Genomic DNA, 22,542 nt, shown 5'->3' on the forward strand with positions numbered 1-22,542 from the left:
AAAAAAAAAAAAAAAAAGTCCTCCTAGCGAACAAGAGTCAGTCCCTAGGATTGACTTTATCCTAGAAAAGAAGACTAGGTGTATATGGTGTTTTTTCTTTCCTTTCCCCCAAATCATAGAAAATGTGTACAATAGCCTTCTGTGGTAGGGACTTGGAAAACAAGGCACATATTGTCCTTCATGCTGGAATGTGGTACAGGTGAGAGTGATGACTAGTCATGTATACACATGACTACAAATAATTGTGACCAGTCTCTTCCATACTAAAAACACTATCCTTGAGACCAGCCTTATCTAATACTTATGCCAGGTATTTTTCATATTGGAAAAAGACATCCTACTGCTAAGAATTGCTGATTAGAATAGCCTCTGCATACACTTGCATTTGCTAGAAGTCAAAGGCCAAGCCATGTTATATTTTAGTGTGTCTTAAAAGCTTTTATTCATCTTCTAGGCTTTTGATAACCTAACCACATCATACATTGACTGTTTAGTTTCCAGTTGCCATTTATAATCCATACAGTACCAAATCAGATGGGTGAAAGTGTGATGGGAACGTCAATGCTGCTGCCCTGACTTTTTGATATAGCTGACTTTGTTCCATTGGTGGACTTTAAATGGCAGCTTTCCACTGTGTGACAGCTGTGTATAGAACTCATTCCTGTTGCAAAATGATGCATAAGCTTCATTTACTTCATGCTTCCAGAAGTGCAGTGCTGTCTCTGCACAGCCATTTATAATCATTATGAGTTGTACGCTTAACAAAAACAACCATTTATTTAACCACACCAGTGTCTACATGACTGTCCCTGGAAATCAGGTTATTTTTAAACTATAAAGTCTAAGAATTTCCCAGAGGACAGCAGACATGCTCTTCCATATGCCTCCTCCATTAAATAAGTCTGTCTTCATTTTACCTAGCAATGGAAAGTTGGTTAGTTATACATAATATCATTAACTGCAATGAGCTTTAAGATCTTAGAAATCTTGTCAGGGCACCCAAACTTTATGTCAGAGCTCAGATCTCTTAGTAGTAGCAAATGTTGCAATATCAGAGCATGAATAACTTTGTTCTCTCCACTTCTTCTTATGGATATAAATCCATGCATCAAAGATTGTGTCTGCCATGTTTGTTATGCTGCAACTTCAAATTACAAGGTGATCCTCGGAAAATCTTAGCAGAAGGAAGTTCATTGTCATGCTTGATGACTGAAGATAGATCACTAGGTGTTACTGACATTCTTGAGTCCAACATCAAGTTACATTGATACAAATGCTAGGCACCCTGAAGATAATATGTACCCATCTATGTCTATATAATAGTGATTAGTCAGTAATATAGGTAGCTCAGATGTCACGAAGAATTGAAATGATTAACTGACTGAAAACCTAGGAAATCCTACAATTAAATCAACAAAATATCTGTCTAAAACCTGATAAATTGTGGCAAGAAAAGTAACTTATGAAAGAAGTCAGAGAAGTACATATAAATTGTTCAAAATACTTGTTGAATTGAATTGTAGATCTCTTTTTGACACGACCCTTTAACCAGAAGAAAACAACTGTAAGCAAAGGGGATATATGACTCCAAAGTTAAGATACATCCTTAACATCTTAACTTTGTTAACAATTCTTCTTAACAAAGAAACATTGATAGTCACCTTTGTTGTTCTCACACTTTCCTTATTCTGCATGAGGCACTCACTCCCTTTGTAAAGGAAAAGGAGTAGAGGCAGTGAGCTAGTATATCATTTGTTTGAAACAAAATTAGTGTCTTCCATTGTGGCAGCTACTAAGTTTTTTTTTGTTTTTCTTTTTTTTTTTAAGAATCAACTATAGGGTGTCCCAAAGGTTTCCCATAAAGTCTCTATACAAAATATTTTACAAAGTATTTATGAAATATTCTTTACATATTGGCCACCAAAGTTTTGTAAAGAATATTTTGTAAATAAGGGTACATTTGGGTATGATTTCCCATTTTCCCTATGTATGGTGACTTTATGGGTGACTTTTGAGACACTTCTGTAGACACAGCCACTGAACTAAGCACCTGATACCTCATTTAATCCTTAGAACAAACTTACATTGTGGGAATTATTAGATTCATATGATAAGTAAGGAAAATAAGACTTAGAGAAGTGAGTGAGGGTCTTTGCCCAAGGTCATAGCTAGGAAATTACATAGCTGGTGGGATGGCAGCCTAAATGAGTCTGACTCTGAAGCCCACCTAACACTGCAATTCTCATGTTTAACCTTACACTGTCCTTTCACAGGCAGAAGCATATCTTAGCTCAATTTTATAGACAAGAACGTTAAGGCACAGGACAGAAAAGTATTATTCCAAAGAGTCTAAAACATTTTTTCTTCCTTATAATCCAGCCTTCAAGGGGTGGGAGTGGGATAAAGAATTAGCCTTTTTCACCAGGCTTATACCTTAGACAAATCTCTGCCAGTGACATACTACCCTATAGAAGGTATTATGCAAGACCATCAACTTGCTGTGGCAGTACCACACTGTGGCAGAGATGGAAGTGAAGCACAGTTCTGAAGTAAACTTGTTCCAAAACAGTAATGGGCTGGCAGTATTCTGTCCTCTAAACCTGTCTCCACACTCTTTATTTATTTTTATTAATGAATTTCACCTTGTATTGATGTTGCATTCATTTTGAAGATATGCAAAGTGCTTTGCAGAATTTGTAAGGCTTTAAAAATACCTTTGAGCCTTTTCTTTCTTTTTTTTTTTTGAGACAGAGCCTCACTTTGTAGCCCTAGGTAGAGTTCTGTGGTGCCACAGCTCACAGCAACCTCAAACTCTTGGGCTTAAGTGATTCTCTTGCCTTAACCTCCTAAGTAGCTGGGACTACAGGTGCCCACCACAATGCCCAGCTATTTTTAGATATGAGGTCTCACTCTGGCTCAGGCTGGTCTTGAACCTGTGAGCTGAGGGAGCCTTGAATTTTAAAGTGCTTCCCAAATATTCTATGGTGGGAAACATGCTTATTTACAAATGGATAAATAAGAAGTGAGAGGTTAAAGGTTAAAGGTTATCTCAAATCACAAAAATACAGCTAGGAATAGAATCAGCCTCTTACATCTCAGTTCTGGGCCCAAATCACCAGACTTGTGTGTTTTTAATCTCTTAAGAACTGTAGAACCTTTTGATAATTCTGATCTCAGAAAGTCTTATAAATCATCATTACAAGCATTCTAAAGTGGTTTTTAGATTAAAAACAAAAACCACTTTGAAACTATACTTCATCTTAACTTCTATGGATTTGGTTGGGTTTAATGAAGGTAATTAGTTCTAAAATGAAGGTAGGTGGCCCCCATTATCCCACTTTGTTTAGAGAAACCATCAATTCTGGGCTCAAGGAGCCGCTTTGAAAACCTTGTACTAAGTAGCCTGAGGTGGATTAGGATTAGTTTTGTAGTCAGGAGCCTTGGGTTTGAATCTTGACTCTGATCCTTAATAGCTAAGTGTCCTTGGTTTTTTCATGGGTACAGTGGGATGAAACAAATAACAGCTAATCACAGAGTTGGGGTGAGAATCCAAGGACACAGGATATACCAAATCTGGAAACATTTTGTCAGGCTGTAGAGTATGATACTAAAACCAAGTGGTAGTCTAGAAAGACCTTTTATGGCTATAACATGCCAGATTGGAATCATCTCTGATGGCTGAATCTTCAATTTCAACATTATAAGCGTACAGAGAATGTGAATTAGGAGCCGTGTTCCTTCTGTGCATGACAAGGCCTTCCAAAGACCTGCCAAACAGGTACCTACAGCAAAACTGAGACCAAAAAATTCTCTTGAATACCAAAAACAATATAGATGCTCTTTTGTGTAGAAGCTGGTCCTGTTTGAACTGCATGGGGGAATTAGTTCCTTTCTCAGACCAGGGAATCTCTGAAGTTAACAGTTTGTGGATTTGGGGGGAAGCTACAATGGACCACCATAGAAAGATTGGACAAATGGGTGGACTCAAACAGCCTACAGCCACTACATTTGAATACTGGCTGGAGTGGATTTCCTATCAGCTTTACTGCTGGCTCGGCTGCCATTGTGAGAAGGTCTGTCCACAGGGGCTTAGTACATGAGTGGCCCTGTTGTGCCTGCTGAGCCCTGGCATCCACTCCTGGGGCAAGTTGAGTGGCACCTCCTTGCCCAGGAATTGTTGTGGGGCACTGTGAGACTTGCCTCCCAAGGACACTGGAGAGTGTTAAGACCCTAACCTCAGGGGACTGAATGTAGAGTAAACAATCAGGCACTCTGTGGGCAACTAAGTAAGGATAACAGGACCCAATTTCCTTGGCAACTAGAGTGGCTTATAGAGTGTGTTCTTCATCTCCTAGCATCACAGCGCCACCTGCTGTCCTGGAAATATATTGCAATATATATATATTTTTTGTTAATGTTGCCCTGTTATACAATTTTTTATTTTTATTTTATTTTATTAGTGTTTCTTTATTTTCTTTTCTCTTTTTGTTGTTGAGGTGGTAGTTGTTATGGTTATTTGATTTTTCTTTTATGTTACTTTGGTTATATTCTTAACCTCCATTTTTACTTTCTTCAAGAGCAAGGGCTACTGTATTTTTGTTATGGTATCTCAACCCCATTTATTCTCTATCTCTCTGTTTTACTTCTCTCCATTTTTCTCTCTTTGGGTAGAAAATTTTCTACTTTTCTCATCTTTCCCACATAAACTCATACAACACCTAAGATATCCCCCCTTTTTGTTAGTTGGTTGTTACTTTCTGATTTCTTTTTTCTACTTTTTTCTTTATCTGAAGTAACTATATTTTTAATTTTTCTTATATATTCTTATTTCTCTTTTCTCTGAGAGCTGAGGGGGTCTCAGCATTGCTTTGGCTGGGATGTCACAGCAGTGATCTGGCTCAAGGAGCTCACGAGATCATGGTCTAGGGAGACCTTCCACCTTTGGCCTCTGAAAAGACAGCACTGGCAAGTCTACACTGCTGAATTTTTTTCTTTCTTTTATTATCATTATATTTTTTTTCTTTCTTCTTTTTGGTCTCTTCCTATACGTGGCAGAGGTAGGGTCTAACTTTCGTCAGGCTGCTAAAGAGGTCTTGATGGAGAGGTACTCACCCAGCCCAAATTTCCTGAATCCTTGAGTTGAATATGTGGCCATAGCACTCAGGCAAACATCTCCATTTCTCTTGTCGTTCTTTTTTTTTTTTTTCAAGGTCTCATGTATTTATTACTGCACCAGCTTATTAGTGAACAACACATAAACAAAGAGAAAACTCATTTTCCCAATGAAGTGTGGCAACTGTCCAACTGATGACATTTTCAGCTTGATATGGTAAGGTGATAGTGATCAAAATACAGCCCAAGTACATGCCATCTCATGTGCAGTTCCTTATAGACCCAGCTTGGTTCTTCTCCAGTGTCTCCTCTTTGAGTTGTACCTGATTTTATTACCAGTTTTCATTCGAATCCACTGGGGAATGGGACGATTTTGTTTTTGTTTCTTGGCCAAAAACCTCTTGATTCTGAAAGTCTTATGGGAGGACATGGTGACAAACGGGACTATTCAAACTCACCACAATCTCTCTTGTCATTCTTAATCTCATTTTCTCTCTTCCTTCACTCTTGTTCTTAAATCCTTTTCCTTCATACACTTCTTTTTTTTCTTTTTCCTTTTTTCTTCTTTGTTTCTTTTCTTCTTCTTTCTCCTTGCACACTCTTTATTCTTCCTCTCTCTTTTGGCCTTACACCAAGAGGCCACTTCAACACCAAAGCTCTGAGACAAGATAATTTAAAACAAAGGAGGAAGTGAGAAGGAAAAAAAATAGGGCAAGGATATGAACAAGAAGAAAACACATACAAGGAAGAACCAACAGAAAAATTCTGGCAACATGGAAAACCAAAACAGAGCAACTCCCCCAAGGGACCATGAGGCAGCTACTACAGAGGACTCCACCTATAAGGAATTAATGGAATTGACAGAAAGGGAATTTAAAATATGGATGATAAAGACAATAAGGGGAATGGATGAGGAAGTGGAAAAGCAGAACCAAAAGATGGATGAAAGATATAAAGAATATAGAAAGGATATGGTGGAGCTTAAGTAAATGAAGGAGACAATCCAGGAATTTAAAGATGCAGTAGAAAGTAACAAAAATAGATTAGACTATGGACAAGAAAAAATCTCAGAGCTAGAGGATTAAATTCCCGAGTTAAACAAGGTAGTTTAAGAGGCAGAAAAGAAGAGAGATAAAGCAGAGCATTTGCTTAAAGAATTACGGGACTTCACAAGTGATCAAACATATGAATAATAGGGATCTCTGAAGGGGAAGAAGATTGTCCCAAAGGAATGGAAGACCTACCAGAGAATATCATAAATGAAAACTTCCCAAGTTTCACTAATGATTCCAATACACTTCTTTTAGAGGGATATTAAATCCCGGGTCATCTCAACTCAGAGTCTCTCCAAGACACCTTGTAATGAACCTGTCCAAAGTCAAAACAACGGAGAAAATTCTGTAAGCAGCCAGGAATGAGTGCCAACTGACCTACAGGGGAAGAGCCATTAAAGTAACAGTCTACTTTTCACCTAAAACTTTCCATGCCAGAATGGTCATCCACCTTTAACCTTCTTAAACAAAACAATTTTCAGCCCAGAATACTGTATTGTGCTAAACTAAGCTTCAAAATTGATGGAGAAATCAAATATTTTGCTGACATGCATACATTGAGGAAATCTGCTGCAACAAGACCACCAGTTCTACAGGAAATACTTAGACCTATTATCAACACTGATCATCACAAAGGACCACAAGTAAAAGTAAATACACTAAAACAAAAGGTCAAAACTTAGTTTCTACCATGGTGCAAAGGACAAAACTATGCAATGGACTTTCACAAAATAAGATGAATAGAACTCCACCAAACTTATCAATTCTCTCAATAAATTAAATGACTTGAATTCCCACTGAAGGCACAGGCTGGGTGACTGGATAAAAAGAGAAAATCTATATGGTATCTGTAGGAAACACACCTAACCTTGAAAGACAAATCAAGACTCAGGGTTAAGGGATGGAAAACGGTATTTTAGGTAAATATAAATCAAAAGAAGGAGTGGTTGCAATCTTATTTTCAGTTACAAGTGAAGCAACTAAAGTCATGTAAGACAAAGATGGTCACTTCATACTCGCCAAGGGATCAAAAAAACAGACAAAAAAAAACCCCAAGAGGACATTTGAATTCTAAATATTCATGAGCTCAACATAAATACTCCCAGATTTATGAAACAGACCTGGATTGGTCTGATCATTATGATATCCCATGACACCATAATAGACAGGGACTTTAATGTCTCTCTGACAGAACTAAATAGATCCTTTAAAGAGAAACTAAACAAAGATACGAGAGAATTAAATGTGACCCTAGAACCACTGGGCTTAATAGACATATATAGAACACACCATCCCAAAGAAGGAATATACCTTCTTTTTGTCAGCCCATGGAACATACTCCAAAATAGATCATATCCTATGATACAAATCAAACCTCAACAAAATTAAAAGAATAAAAATTATACCTTATATATTCTCAGACCACAAGGCAATAAAGGTGGAACTCCAAAAAAAAAAAAAAAATAATTCCTACACAAAGGCATGGAAATTAAACAACTTTATACTGAATGATCAGTGGGTAAAGGAAGAGATGAAGGAGGAAATTGTTAAATTCCTTAAACCAAACAGCAATGAACCATCTTAAGGAAATGTATAAAGAACAATGTAATCCCAAACTTAGCAGATGAAAAACAAATAGCCAAAATTAAATCAGAGATTAATGAAATTGAAAACAAAAAAAATTCAGAAAATGACTGAAATAAAAAATTAGTTCTTTGAAAAATAAATAAAATTGATAAAGCTTTGGCCAGATTAACTAGAAGCAGAAAAATTAAATCTCTAATCTCATTCAGAAATGTTAAAGAGGAAATAAGAACAAATGTCACAGAGAGAAAAGAGATTATGAATACTACAAGAAACTCGATGTCTAGAAATTGGACAATGTGGAGGAAATGGATCTATACCTAGAATCACACCCTCTCCCTAGACTTAACCAAGAAGAAATAGATCTCTTGAACAGACCAATTTCAAGCACTGAGATTGAATAAACAGTAAAAAACTTACCAACAAAAAAAAAGCCCTGGTCCAGTTGGCTTCACATCAGAGTTCTATCAAACCTTCAAAGAAAAGCTTATACCCATACTGCAGAAATTATTCCAAAAAACTGAGAAGGAAGTAATCTTTCCCAACATGTTCTATGAAGCAAACATCACCCTAATACCAAAACCAGGAAAAAGGCCAACTGAAAACAAGAACTACACACCAATTTCACTAATGAATGTAGATGCAAAAATACTTAATAAAAGCTAATAGATTACAGCTAGCTACACATTAAAAAAATATATCCATCACAATGAAGTAGGCTTCATTCCAGGGATGCAAGCCTCGTTTAACATATGCAAATCTATAAATGTAATTCACCATATCAATAGAAGAAAAAGACCATATGATCCTCTCAATAGATGCAGAAAAATCATTCAATAAAATTTAACATCCTTTTCTAACAAGAACACTGAAGATAATAGGCACAGGTATCACATTTCTTAAACTTATTAAGGCCATCTACAACAAACCCATAGCTAATATCATAGTGAATGGAGTAAAGCTGAAAACTTTCCCACTTAGAACTGGAACCTCACAAGGATGTCTGCTATTGCTGCTACTATTCAACATAGTGCTGGACGTTCTAGCCAATGCAATCAGGCAAGAGAAGGAAATAAAGAACATCCAAATGGGGGCAGAGGAGGCCAAACTCATTCTTTGCCAATGTTATGTTCTTATTCTTAGAGAACCCCATAGATTGAACCACAAGACTTCTGAAAGTAATACGTACGGTAAGATCTCCTGGTGCAAAATCAGTAGCCTTTGTATATGCCAACAACAGCCAGGTTGAGAAGCTAATACAAGACATAATTCTCTTCACAGTAGCTTCAAAGAAAATGAAATACCTAAGAATATACTTAACAAAAGAGATAAAGGACCTCTCCAAAGGGAATTATGAAACCTTAAGAAAAGAAATAGAAGACTTTTTTTTTTTTTTTATAGGAGAACACATTAACAAATGGAAGAGCATACCATGTTCATGGCTGGGAAGAATCAACATTGTAAAAATGTCCATACTTCCCAAAGAAATCTACAGATTCAATGCAATCTCCATTAAAAGACCATCATCATACTTTGACGATTTGGAAAAAAAAAATAGTTCTTCATTTTGTATGGAATGAGAAAAATCTCCATATAGCCAAGGCAATTCTAAGTAATAAACACAAAGCCAGGGGCATCACCCTACCAAACTTTAGGCTATATTGTAAGTCCATAGTGATCAACCTGCATGTTATTGGCACAAAAATAGAGACATGGACATCAGGAACCGAATAGAAAACCAAGAGATGAAACTAACATAGCCACCTGATCTTCGATAAACCAAATAAGAGCATACACTGGGGAAAAGACTCCCTTTTCAATAGATGGTGTTGGGAGAACTGGATAACCACAAGTAAAAGACTGATACTGGACCTGCACATTTCACAACTTACAAAAATTCATTCAAGATGGATAAAAGATTTACGTCTAAGGCATAAAATAATAAAAATCCTAGAAGAAAGCATGGGTAAAACTCTTGAAGATGTGACTGGGGAAAGATTTTATGAAGATTTCCATGGCTATTGTAATAACAACCAACATAAACAAGTGGAACTTAATTAAACTAAAAAGCTTCTGCACAACCAAGGACACAGCAATCAACGCAAATAGACAACCTTCAGAATGGGAAATAATATTTGCATATTATGAATCTGACAAAAGCTTGATAACTAGGATCTATAGAAAACTCAAAATTTTTTTTTTTTTTGAGACAGAGCCTCAAGCTATCCCCCTGGGTAGAGTGCCGTGGCATTACAGCTCACAGTAACCTCCAACTCCTGGGCTCAAGGGAGTCTCCTGCCTCCGCCTCCCAAGTAGCTGGGACCACTGGTGCCCGCCACAACCCCCGACTATTTTTTGTTTGCAGCCATCATTGTTGTTTTGGCGTGTCCAGGCTGGGGATTCAAACCCGCCACCTTAGGTGTACGTGGCTGGTGCCTTAGCCGGTTGAGCTATAGGCGCTGAGCCAGAAAACTCAAATTAATCAACAACAACAACAACAACAAAAAAGATTTAACAATCCCCTCTATCAATGGGCAAGAGTTATCACCAAAACTTTCTCTGAGGAAGACAGACAAATGGCTGACAAACAAACCACCCTGATATATCACCTAACCCCAGTAAGATTAGCACACATCACAAAGTTCCAAAACTGCGGATGCTGGTGTGGATGTTCAGAGAGGGAAACACTTTTACACCGTTGGTGGGACTGCAAACTAGTACAGCCTCTTTGGAAAGAAGTATGGAGAATCCTCAAAGAACTCAATTAGATCTCCCATTTGACTCTGCAGTCCCAGTACTAAGCATCCATCCAGAAGAAAAAAATCATTTTATCATAAGGAATTCACACTAGACTGTTTATCGCAGCTAATTTGCAATTGACAAAATGTGGAAACAGCCTAAGTGCTTACCAATCCAGGAATGGATTAACAAGCTGTGGTATATGTATACCATGGAATACTATTCAGTCATTAAAAAAAGATAGAGCCTTTACATCTTTTGTATTAACCTGGATAGAGTTGGAATGCATTCTTCTTAGTAAAGTATCAGAGGAATGGAGAAGCAAGAATCCAATGTACTCAGTTCTAATATGAAGCCAGTAGACAGTCTCATACATGCCCACATAAGAAGAAAACTCAATTCAAGGTGGAGGGCAGGGGAATGAAGGAGCATGGAGAGAGGGAGATGGGTGTGTTCCAACTTAATGAGCACAATGTTGGGGGCTCACTTCTTGGGAGCAGGACACAATTATAAGAGGGGCTTTACTTGGCAGATGCAAACAATGCAGCCTAATTCAGTGTGCCCTCAATTAACCTGAAACTATTTTTAAAAAGGAATACAGAGGAAATTAAAAGAAAATCAGAGGATTTTCATCAACAAAGGGAAAATAATGAAAGGAGAAAATAGAAAATGTATTGAAAAAGCTCATCCAGAATCAACCTTTGCAAAGAAAATGTTTCTTTTAAAAAATGTATATTCTCTTCTTTCCCCCTCTGTTTCAAAACTTCAACCTCTAATTCAGTATTATTTCCCTACCCATTCCCCCAGACATTCTTTACTCACTGCTATCTCCCTTCCCTTAACTGATTCTGTTAGTTTCATTGCTTTTAATGTAGGTGGAGGACAGAAAGACATTTTCCATCCTGCCTGTCTTTTATGGCAAAACATGCACGGTTTAGTCTTTTAAACTTTAAGTTCTGGCCTTTCTCTCTAATCATTGTCTTGAACTCTGGTCTCACCAATACCTCAAACTCAAAATTTTCCAAAACCGAACTCTAAAAATATTCCTCTAATCCTGCCCTTGATCCTATGTTCTCTACAATTTTTATAACTCCAGGATGGAAAGTTCAGAGACATCTTTCACTCTGCACTCTTTGTTACCATCCACATTAAATCAGCTACAGACCATATCCTGTGAGTTTTTCTTCTGACTACTTCTTTGAGTATCTGTTGCCTTAACTTCAGGTCTTTGGTATCTCTTGCTTAGACTAATTCATGTCCCTTTCTCCAGAGTTTTACTATATAGCCCTTCTTATATATTAACAGAGTTTTTTTCTGAAATCTAAACCTAATTGTGTTACTCTCAATCAAAACCCTTCCAAGATTCTCCACTGCTTATGGAATAGGACCCACATTCTTTCACCTGACATTCAAAGCACCATGCAATTTAGCTTCTACCTAACTTTTCTAGCCTTTTTTTCTAAAAGTTTTGAATATGCTAGTCTTTGTGGGATTCTCAGAGCATTGCCCTTTGTATATTTCCATATCTATGATTAAGGTATTCCCTTAAGGTATTCCCTCTGCCTCATGTGTCGCTTTTCCCAACTCAACCCATCGAAGTCCTACCTCATCTTGACACACAGCTTACATCTCACCTCCTTTAAACAACCCTCTAAGACTGAATGGCTTTAATCTCTACATAGCACAGGATTTTATCACCAGTGAACTGTTAGTATAAGTTTATTGAATTGAACCCACATAAGAGCATATAAACTTTAGGGAACTTATTTCCTGTGGGAGTGAAACAGTCTGAAAATAGGTTAAATAGGAGAGCTGGGAAAGAAGATGGCAACAAAGCAAAAAGCCAGAGACTCCTCCTTTATATGTGTCAATGTCCAGCTCAATCCTATTTATCATATCTATGTGCATGCCTGCCTACTAAGCTGTTCAGCAATTGGAGTATACATTCTTGGGTATGTTTCTGGGAGTGAATGTACCAGTGTGCACCAGTCGGTGTATACCTGCATATGCCTGAGCCACTCAAAATTCATGTTTCAAGTCCTTGGTAGAGGTTTCCGTTTTAAAATGATACCCATATTAAATGTGATAAGGACTAGAATAAGTACTTTTGGAAATCAGTTCTGAGAAGATGGTTTATAGGTTTCTAGGGAGTTACTAAGGGTGTTATTGTATTTAAATGTAAGGAGTTAATATCAGAGTCAGACCTTTTGGGGCACATCAGGAAAAGGTACCCTTTCTTAAAGGTGCTCTACTTCCATTTATTAGAAAATTATTGCAAAATACAACTTTTGTTGTATTTTGAGATTGAGATACTTGACTGCTATTTGTCAGAAAATTGTCAGAACAAATATATACATTCACAGTGTCTATAATGTGAAAGTGTCTCCTTATACATGGCATCCTCATATAGTGTACAATCTGTACACCTTTATGTGGTAATCCTACCCTGTAGCTATTCTAGAAAGAGCAGAAGTTTCCTATTTCATTTACAGGAAAAGCGATTCCTTCTGATTGGAAACAAGACTGGTAAGGTTCCCTGCTGTCTGCGTAGAGACTCCATATTCTCTTTCCTGATCAGACTGTCTTCAAGTTCAGGGTGTTAATCTGATCAAAGGCATTGGTGTAATTAGTAGAAAGCTATTTTGGATAAAACTTGGCCTACCAAAGGAACATCAGAGCTTAGCTGTTGCTTCTCAGTTCTCACAAAAAAAGGTAGAGCCTGGGTATAGTCCTACTGACACCTAGCTCCAAATTCAAGTGCCAGCTACAGAAGACATTTGACACCAAGTTAATGAGTTACGAGCTTTTCAATTAAAGTGAAAAGAATACCATAAATAGATTAAATTCTGATTAACAGTTAAGATTAGTGAAAAGGATAACAAACAGTACCTAGTTATTTGTTTAAACCTGCTCTCTATATGCTATATATACTATATTTAAGTATAATATTCTTTAATGTTGCTGTGCTTATTTTAATAAATTTTCATTGGTTTTGTTTTTAAAGAGCTGACTAGATAACTCATTGTTCTCCCTTTTATCAAAATTAACTGTGTTTATGACTGACAACTAATAATTTAAGACCACAAGATCAGTACAGGGCTGATTCTACTGCATGGGGTTCATCTGTGTGAGCTAGAAAAGTCTATAGCCCTCTGGGAGGATATGTGGCAGCCCTGCCTACCATCACCTACTAGTAATGTACCTGAATTGCTAAGATCAGTTTTTGAGGAATAAATATATTGAAACTTATTTGTATATCTAAACATAGAAAGTGATGACAGCAAAGATCATGGCACATATCCTAATGATATTAAAATAAGCTAGCATTTGCATATTTCTTATTTTTATGTAAATCAAATTTGTTTTTATTAAGTCATATATACATAGATCATGAATACATTTATGCCTTTGTGGGATTCAATGTGTTGATTATTTGTACAAATTAGAGTGCTTACATCCTACTAATTAACATAGCTTTCACCTCATTTACTTAGTCACAGTGTTAAGACATTTGTGTTCAATACTTGATAGATCTAAGAAAGAGTCCAAACTCTTAAACCTCTGGCTACAAGTACCATGGAGCAAGGATTTATTTGAGAAAGTTCCATACTAACATCACCTTACAGACACATACATCAGCATACTAGAAAAATGCAAGCAACCCAACCAACCCAAGCCTGCATCTTTCTAGGATAGCTAATTAACACCTATACCACAAACCTGGCAACCTTTGGTACTTCATTTTGTGGTTACAGCAGCTTGCTACAGGAAGATGTATTGCATCAGCTCAAATTTCCTCAGATACCAACTTTAAGGGGCCTGAGTCATTCAAATCATTCCCCAAAGCCCTTCAACCACCAAAGGAGGCAGAGAAAACTACTGCTAATTAAATGTGTAATTAGGGTTTATTATAACTAGTACATATTAGTTTTAGGTCTCATTCATCAGTACTTTGAATTGGCTTTGCCCTATTTTTATTTGTGCTTAATTGTCTCTGTTTTATATTCATTTAATTTTATAAGATACCTCATGTTCTTTCTGGTTTCAGGCAGAATATAAATTCTAAATAAATAATAACCAATAGTTTAAATGTATGTAGAATTGGCTCTTTTATGTGCTTCATGTACAGTTCATAGTACACTGGGTCCCCTTACAAAATCTATGTGTATTGTATGGTACATTTGTGCCCATTTTATAGGCTTTAGATGATTACAGAGACTTAAAGTTATATATTAGCTTTTACTATGTATTTTTAGTTATATCTACAGTTTACTTGGTTTGGTGTTCTTGGTCAGGAACACAATCCCCAATAATAATAGCATCCCTACCAGCAAAGGTATTGCACATTACAGCAACACACTTTATGAGGTAGTTGTGACACATTCCAGGATGGGGGGAAGGGGAGAGAGAAGCTCTCCAGAATGGCCATGTTTCTAAGAGAGTATTACCTACTTTCTGGAATAGTATAGACCAAGTTTTAAACTCTGAGTTGCTTCCTTTTCCTATCCAATGTTCTCCTGCATAACCAGCCTCTTTTTTAAGGAGCCAATGATAAACAGGGAGTACAAACTCACTCTTCTATTACCCTAAAATAAACATTTAGCAAGATAAGTCAATCACAAATCCACCTTAGCATAGAAGAGGACTAATGAAATGCTACTTGTTTTATTTTATATATTGGGCTTTCATGTATGAGTTCACTGAGAAAAATATGAGATTCTACTGCTAAAAAGGCTTTAAAAACATTGGACTAGCCAGTCCTCAAAGTTTCTTTCCAGAACGTTCTATGGGTCTATAATACTCTAGTCAATAGTTTCCACTGGATTCACATCATGGTTTCTTACTTGTATTACTACTATAGAGAACACTGTGATATGCAGTAAGAAAATGTCATAGAGAAAGTAGACCAGAGTCTTATAAAAGTGTAATGTGGATCAAAGAAGGTTCAAAACAGTAGGAAAAAGGACACTAGATAATATAATTATTTTCTCCCATATTTAGCTTTTATTGTTTAAATTGGAATTTGGCATACAAAGAAATTGCATGTTGGATAGATTTTAATTACACACCTCACCAGCCAAAATCCTGCTTCAGCCATGTTATGCTAATCAATTATTACATGTCATCAATCAGATAATATACAGAATTTTGCCAGTTGTCTTTAAAGTTTCAGTAAGACTTACTCCATATAGTTTATTTTTTCACAATATTTTAGTCAATACCCTATAATTCTCTGGTCCTAGTCTCACCTTGCCCAATTCATCCATAATCTACCTTCTACTTACACTTTTCACCATTACTGTTTAATTCAACACTAGTTTTTTCTTTAGATTTAAGGAGGATATGTTATTCCCACTTACTTCAAACAACTTCTTCATTTTTTACCCTAAACTTCTTCTTGATTTTTAAAAATCATTTCTTTATTAAATTTCATCTCTATTAAATTTCTCTCATAGGCTTATGAATTTCTTTTGTGTGTTGTCTGAAAGTTCATTGAGCTTGTTTATGGGAAGTTATTTTGAATTCTTTGTCTGAAAGGTCAAAGATTGGTACCTTATTTGGTTCATTTGGTGGGGTCGTATTTTCCTGGATGTTCTTTTTTGTTTTTGTTTTTTTGAGACAGAGTCTCACTCTTTCACCCTGAGTAGAGTACTGTGGTGTCATAGCTCACAGCAACCTTAAACACTTGGGCTTGAGCAATCTTCTTGCCTCAGTTTTTCTATTTTTAGTAGACACGAGGTCTCACTCTTGCTCAGGCTGGTCTCAAACACCTGAGCTCAAGCAATCTATCTGCCTTGGCCTTCCAGGATTGTAGGATTACAGGTATGAGCCACTGCATGCCCCTGGCCTCCTAGATGTTCTTGATGCTTCTGTATGTTCATAGATGTCTGGGCATTAAAGAGTTAGGTATTTATTTTAATCTTCATAGTCTTGGCTTATGTGAGCCCATCTTTCATGAGAAGTCTTTCCAGATATTCAAAGGGAATTGATTGTTGTGGTCTAAGTCTTTGGTCACTGTAGTTGTATCAGCACCAGGGGCCCCCCCAACCTCAGTAATGCTGTGACTCTTGCAGACTCTTGGTGGTACTACCTTGGAGGACTTGGGTAAGATATGGGAGAATTGCCTGGATTACCAGGAAAAGTCTCTCACTTTCTTCCTTCACCCTCTGTGCCGGGCTGCTGGAGTTGGGGGAGGAGTGATATGGGTACTACCTCATGGCTATCAGCACCACGTCACACCTGAAGCCAACCCAGTCTCACTCAAAACCAGTGGTGACTGTTGCCTGGCTACCTCTGATGTTTATTCAAAGCCCCAAGGGCTCCTTAATCACCAAGTGTTGAATTCTGCCTAGAGTGGGTTCTTCCCTTCAGGGCAGCATGTTTCCTTCTGATCCTGGGTTGGTCCAGAGATGCCATCCAGGAACTGAAGCTTTCACTCAGGGATTTTAAGAGTCTGCTTGGTAATTTATTTTACTGTGGCAAAGGTGGTACCCAAGTTGCAAAACAAAGTCCTCTAGGCTTTTCCCTTTCCTTTCCCCAAGTGGAAGAAGATGCTCCCTGAGCTGCACTGCTTGGAGTTGGAGGAGGGGTGACACAGGCAATGGCTTGGCTACAGTTGCTGGTGTCTCACTGGGTCACATATACTCCAAGTTTGCCAGCTCTGAGCCAGAACAGCTGCAAGAATTGCCCAAGGACTGCAGCCTTTGTGATCTGACTGTCTTATGTATTTAGTCCAGGCCCCAGTTTGTTTTTTGTCACCCAGTGGTGGGGCTAGCCAGAACTTGGGTTTGAGGTGGAGGATTTCCCTATGGCAGGGCTGGTCTAAATGCTCCTTCAGGTCACTGGCAAAATTCTGCCCTATACTGTGTTCCTCTGTATCTAGGTGGCTTTGAGTTCCGATGCAAAATCCCACAATAACTTCACTCCCCTACCCCTAACCAACACAGATTCTGCCTCCACTCTGCCCACTTGGTATGGCACTGCCAGAGGTGGGGGTGGGGGTGATGTAGGCAATGCAAAACTGTCTTTCCTACCCTCTTCAGTGCCTCTTTCTTGGATATAATATTAAAACCAGGTCATGTGATTACCCACCTGATTTTCGTTTTTTCTGAAGGTATTTAGTTGCATGAATAGTTGTTGAATTTGGTGTTGTACAGAGGGCCAATCATTGGAGGTTTCTATTTGGTTATCATGCTACTTCCTCTAAACTTCTTGTATCAAAGTGAATCCTCACATCTGAACTTAATCCATCCCTGAAAACTAGTTAGATGGTGAATTTTGGATAGTGGAAACCTTTGTTCCTTTAAGTTGGAAAAGCAATAATGCATTTCCATTTCATCTAAAAGCCTTAATGAAATTCCTTCAAATATCACTAAAATATTCTTAAATACCCATGTTACAATCTTCCAAATATGTATAATGTTATTAATATAAAGCATTTAAAGCACCAAGTATCTAATTATTGAACACTTACTGGACGAATATGTTTGCATGTGGGTCACAATGATTTTGTATAATACTGGATAAAAAGCAACAAACTGGGCTATGCTGGCTCACAACTGTGGTCCTAGGACTTTGGGAAGCTGAAGTTGGAGGATCTGTTGAGCCTAGCAGTTCGAGACTAGCCTGAGGCAATAGCAAAACCCCATCCCTATTAAAAAAAAAAAAAGCCAGAAAAATTAGCCAGCATGGTGATGCATGCCTGTAGTCTCAGCTATTCAGGAGGCTGAAGGAGGAGGATCACTTGAGCCCAGAAGTTTGAGGTTGCCATGAGCTATGATGTGGCCAGTGCACTCCAGCTCAGGTGACAGAACAAGACCCTGTCTAAAAAAGAGTAAGCTTTTCAAGCTGTCTAGAAATGTCATCATTAGAAAAAAAGATGGAGGAACTAAAAAAATTCACCTGCTGATGAGGGATTGTGGAAAGGAAAAATAAGGCTTTTTCAGGAATTTCTAAAATAGAGAGCTCACTAGTGTGAAGCAATAATTTTCTTATTAATAATAAGAAAAATTGGCTTGGTACCTGTAGTTTGGTGGTTAGGGTGTCAACCACATACACCGAGGCTGGTGGGTTCAAACCTGGCCTGGGCCTGCTAAACAATAATGACAACAACAACAACAAAAATAGTCAGGTGTTGTGGCAGGTGTCTGTAGTCCTAGCTACTTACTTGGGAGGCTGAGGCAAGAGAATCACTTAAGCCAAAGAGTTTGAGGTTGCTGTGAGCTGTGACACAAGGGCACTCTACTGAGGGTGACATAGTCAGACTCTGTCTCAAGGAAAAAAAAAAAGAAAGAAAACCACAAAGAGAGTCACTAAATGTGTGATTTGATTCCATATGAAACCAAACAAACTCCCTCCACTCCCCCTCAAAACAAGTCCTAGAAATCTTGTCGCCAAGTTGAATAAATTAAAGCAAAGAAGACCATAACAATGTCAAAACTATCATTTTAATTAGTCTTAACAGTCAAGTAGAGTAAGTAGTTTGCTGCTAGAAGTGAGGAAGGGAAGAAAGGGTCAGCAATATCCAAAATCTGAGTAAGAGGAAAAGTATGTTCTACTCTAGCTCTGCAGGAGAGAAACTGTCACAGTAAGCATTAACTGAGGTTAGTGAGAAGGGTAGCAACTTGTTAATTTTCTGAAAATAAGAATCTTATTTTTTTAGCTTCATCTACTTTTTAATGTTTATGCTTAGCTGTTTTTAATAAGGCTATATCACATTTTCCTTTATTCTGCAAGAGACAAGTACAATGATATGAATAAACCACAAAATAATGTTATAGGTCAATAATAAATGCAGATAACACTTATAAAGGGAAAATTAGCAATCAAGCTCATTATATAATGGGACTCAGAGACTACTGTTATAGAGTTGGGATTCAGAGGATGGTACCATAATGCTTGAGCCAATCTCATGTCACTGAGAACTCAACTGACAGAGCTCAGGGTTAATGAAAACTTTCCCAGTTTAAAGTCTCTTTACTCACAGAAAATTAGCTTAACAAATTTTACTCAGCAGATACCTTTCATTTTTTGCCACAAGCTGCAAAATCCCAGAAGAGAACAGAGAAGGTAAATGAATGAATATCCAGGATTGTGAATATTCCTAATTTAGTCTTGCAAGTAGTACTTTCATCTTCGTATTCCTGGAGACAGGGGCCAGGCTCAGTCCCCAGCCCACTGCCTCTTATTTCAAAAGAACACTGCAAAGCTCTGGGCAGGCAAAGCATTGAGCCAATTTCTCAGAGTTGTGCAGTATTGATTGGAAGCCTCCTGTCCTATGCCTGTACTTGAGGAAATCTAGGGATAGGAATCCTGGTACTTAGGGGCCAATATCTCTTTTACAGGCTCCTTAAAGCAATAGGCTTAAAGAGTAAATGCCTATAGTGCTTTGGAAGATAAAAATCTCTAAACATTACAGGACAAGGCTGAAGATTCTGATCTTAGTAATGCATTTTAAATCACCAATTCAACCTTGGTTGGACTATATACAGTTTATTAATTCTCAATTTTCTACCACACTTAATGAAAGCTGGATGAATTGAATATTTTATCTCTATAATTGCTGATAATGTCCTCACACATACTTATACTTCTGAGTAGGAGGTACCCAGCTGAGCATGATAAAGGTAACTTTGTGTTACAGGGACAAGGCCATTAGTAATTTTTTTTTTTGGGGGGGGAACTTACCAGTAGGAAGAAGCTGGATTTTATTTTAGATTTCCTTTTCCAAGGCCAAGGTACAAAAGCTAGCTTGACAAAGGAAATCTGAGTGCCCAAGAAAGTGCAGCAAGTAAATGTGATATCAAACTGCCATTTGTATGGGAACAGCCACAACAATTATGTCTACATAAAATCACATAGCAAATATACCCCTGATCAGTTATGTTTCAAGCACATGTTTACCAATCAGATCATATAGGAGTTTGACATGAACTTTAAGCTAAATTTAACAAGAGTTTCCTAAATACAATGTAGAACAATGAACATGATCTAATAATTAGATGTGGGGGGATGTGGTCAGTGCAGGGGGAAACGTGTATATTCACTAAAATCTTACTGCAGACTATGACCATATATTTAAACAAAATAAGTGAAAAATATAGCAACATATTAACAGTGATTATGTCTAAGTGGTGGACTGCTAGATGCTTTTTAATTTACTTTCGGAAGCTTTCTTGACCTTTCACATTCTCTGAAATTAGCATGTATTTCTTGATTTTATTATGTTGAATTTCAGTTGAAGAAGAGGTATGTTAAGAAAATTGACTGTTAATAGTGAATGCCTCAGTAAAGCATCTGGTAAATCAAATAATCACCACCTCTATATTTGTTTTGGTAATTGGTTCTCATTTACCAGCTTTGCTTCAAGGAAGTCTCATCTATGTGATTTTGTTCACCATAGAATCCTCAGTGCTTAGCACAATGCTGAGCTCATAGCACATAGAATGGGTACTCAATTTAACTTTTTAAGAAATAAATGAATTTTTTTTTGAGACAGCCTCAAGCTGTCACCCTGGGTAGAGTGCTGTGGCATCACAACTCACAGCAACCTCCAACTCCTGGGCTCAAGTGAGTCTCCTGCCTCTGCCTCCCAAGTAGCTGGGACTACAGGCACCCGCCACAACGCCTGGTTATTTTTTTTTATTTGGTTGCAGCCCTTGTTGTTGTTTGGTGGGCCCAGGCTGGATTCGAACTTGCCAGCTCAGGTGTATGTGGCTGGTGCCTTAGCCGCTTGAGCCACAGGTGCCGAGCCAGATATAAATGAATTTTTACTGAGTTACTGTTACTGTTACTGAGTCTTGTTCTTATAAATATGCCTTGCAAATTTTATGGATTTGTGAAAATCAAGCCCTTTATCACCATATAAGAACAGACATTGAAACCAGCACATAAGGAGACAACCTTTGTAGGATGGTTCACTCCCATTATTGAATTGGCTAAGGGTCCTTCCCTGCTAGGCAGGGGTCTGTGTCTAATTGGAAGCTAATAGTACAAGTTTCACTGTTTATCAACTCTTGATTCTCTGTAGTATTTGAGGATAACAATGATGCAGCTAATACCCAAATCATTTCTCTTTGGTTTGGGAAAGAAGTATGACTTGTCCCCAGCAGGTTTGCCTTCCTAATTCTTTTTTTCCTAGGATAGGATTTGGCTTTCCTGAGAGTGCACCTGCTTGGCTGATTGGAAAAGCAACCAGAAAGGGGCTAGGGGCAGAAGAAAGCCAGTCTAGGATTAAACATGCATGTACCACCCTTCAGCCTTAGGTGCTGAATTTAAGGTTCACTGGAACCATTTGAGAGGGATATTACCTTTTCTTTATGCAAAACTTCCTATTCTGTGGAGGAAGTGGGTGGAGAGGGCACTTTTTCATAGAAAATATGCTCCCCCACCCACCATCTTCTTTGCTCTTTTAAAAATCTCTGTAGGGGAAGAATGTTCAATGGTGTTGGTGAGATTATGGCCAACTTACCTTAGGTTTTGAGGATTTCCCTTCTTTCCCTTCATTTTTTTTTTCTTTTTTGAATGTGGAGACAAATAAGGTTTATTGATTTTAGTAAAGTTTAAAGCACCTACTGTTATAATGGAAGGGCTTTAAAAAAATCTAAAAGAAAAGATTCTTTATTTTTGATGGGGTTGAGGGTGCACCTCTCTTTAAATTTGGAGGATTTCCATTTAAAAAAAATAGGTTTTGTGAAGAGGATCTACAAGAGCCACTTGTTTTAATGAGGCTGGGGAGAGCCCTCCTTAGTAAGATTTTTCTTTTTTCTCTCTTCTCCTAACAATGATTTATTTGGGACAAAACTAGATTGGGCACATCTCCCCTTGAACAAATTTCTTTTTTCTTTGCTTTTTTTTTTTTTTTTAACAAAAATAAATAGTAAAGGCTGGAGAATAAATAAGGTCCATGGGATTGGGTGCACCCCCCCACCCCTTACAGAAGCTTGAGAAAGAGCTTTTTTGTTTTTTTTTCTCTTTATTGTTGAGAGTGGAGCAGGTTAATCATCAGAAATAATATTCAGCTTCTTTTTCTTTCTTTCTTGTTTTTTTTTTTTTT

General features: G+C 37.6%; 2 protein-coding genes across 2 annotated transcripts in view; both read right to left on the minus strand.

Moving 5' to 3' along the window:
- The window catches only part of DGKK (diacylglycerol kinase kappa), a 123,514-nt gene that overhangs the window by 93,712 nt on the left and 7,260 nt on the right, over positions 1 to 22,542 (minus strand). The gene's annotated exons all lie outside the window — the stretch shown is intronic.
- Positions 5,217 to 5,548, minus strand: LOC105887999 (60S ribosomal protein L39). Its single transcript, XM_012811302.2, has one exon. The coding sequence runs from the start codon at positions 5,540 to 5,542 to the stop codon at positions 5,387 to 5,389; it is 156 nt and encodes a 51-aa protein (XP_012666756.1). The 5' UTR covers positions 5,543 to 5,548; the 3' UTR covers positions 5,217 to 5,386.

Source organism: Otolemur garnettii, unplaced genomic scaffold (assembly GCF_000181295.1).
Source record: "Otolemur garnettii isolate 467f Iridium unplaced genomic scaffold, OtoGar3 scaffold00153, whole genome shotgun sequence".
Classification (NCBI taxonomy): Eukaryota; Metazoa; Chordata; class Mammalia; order Primates; family Galagidae; genus Otolemur; species Otolemur garnettii.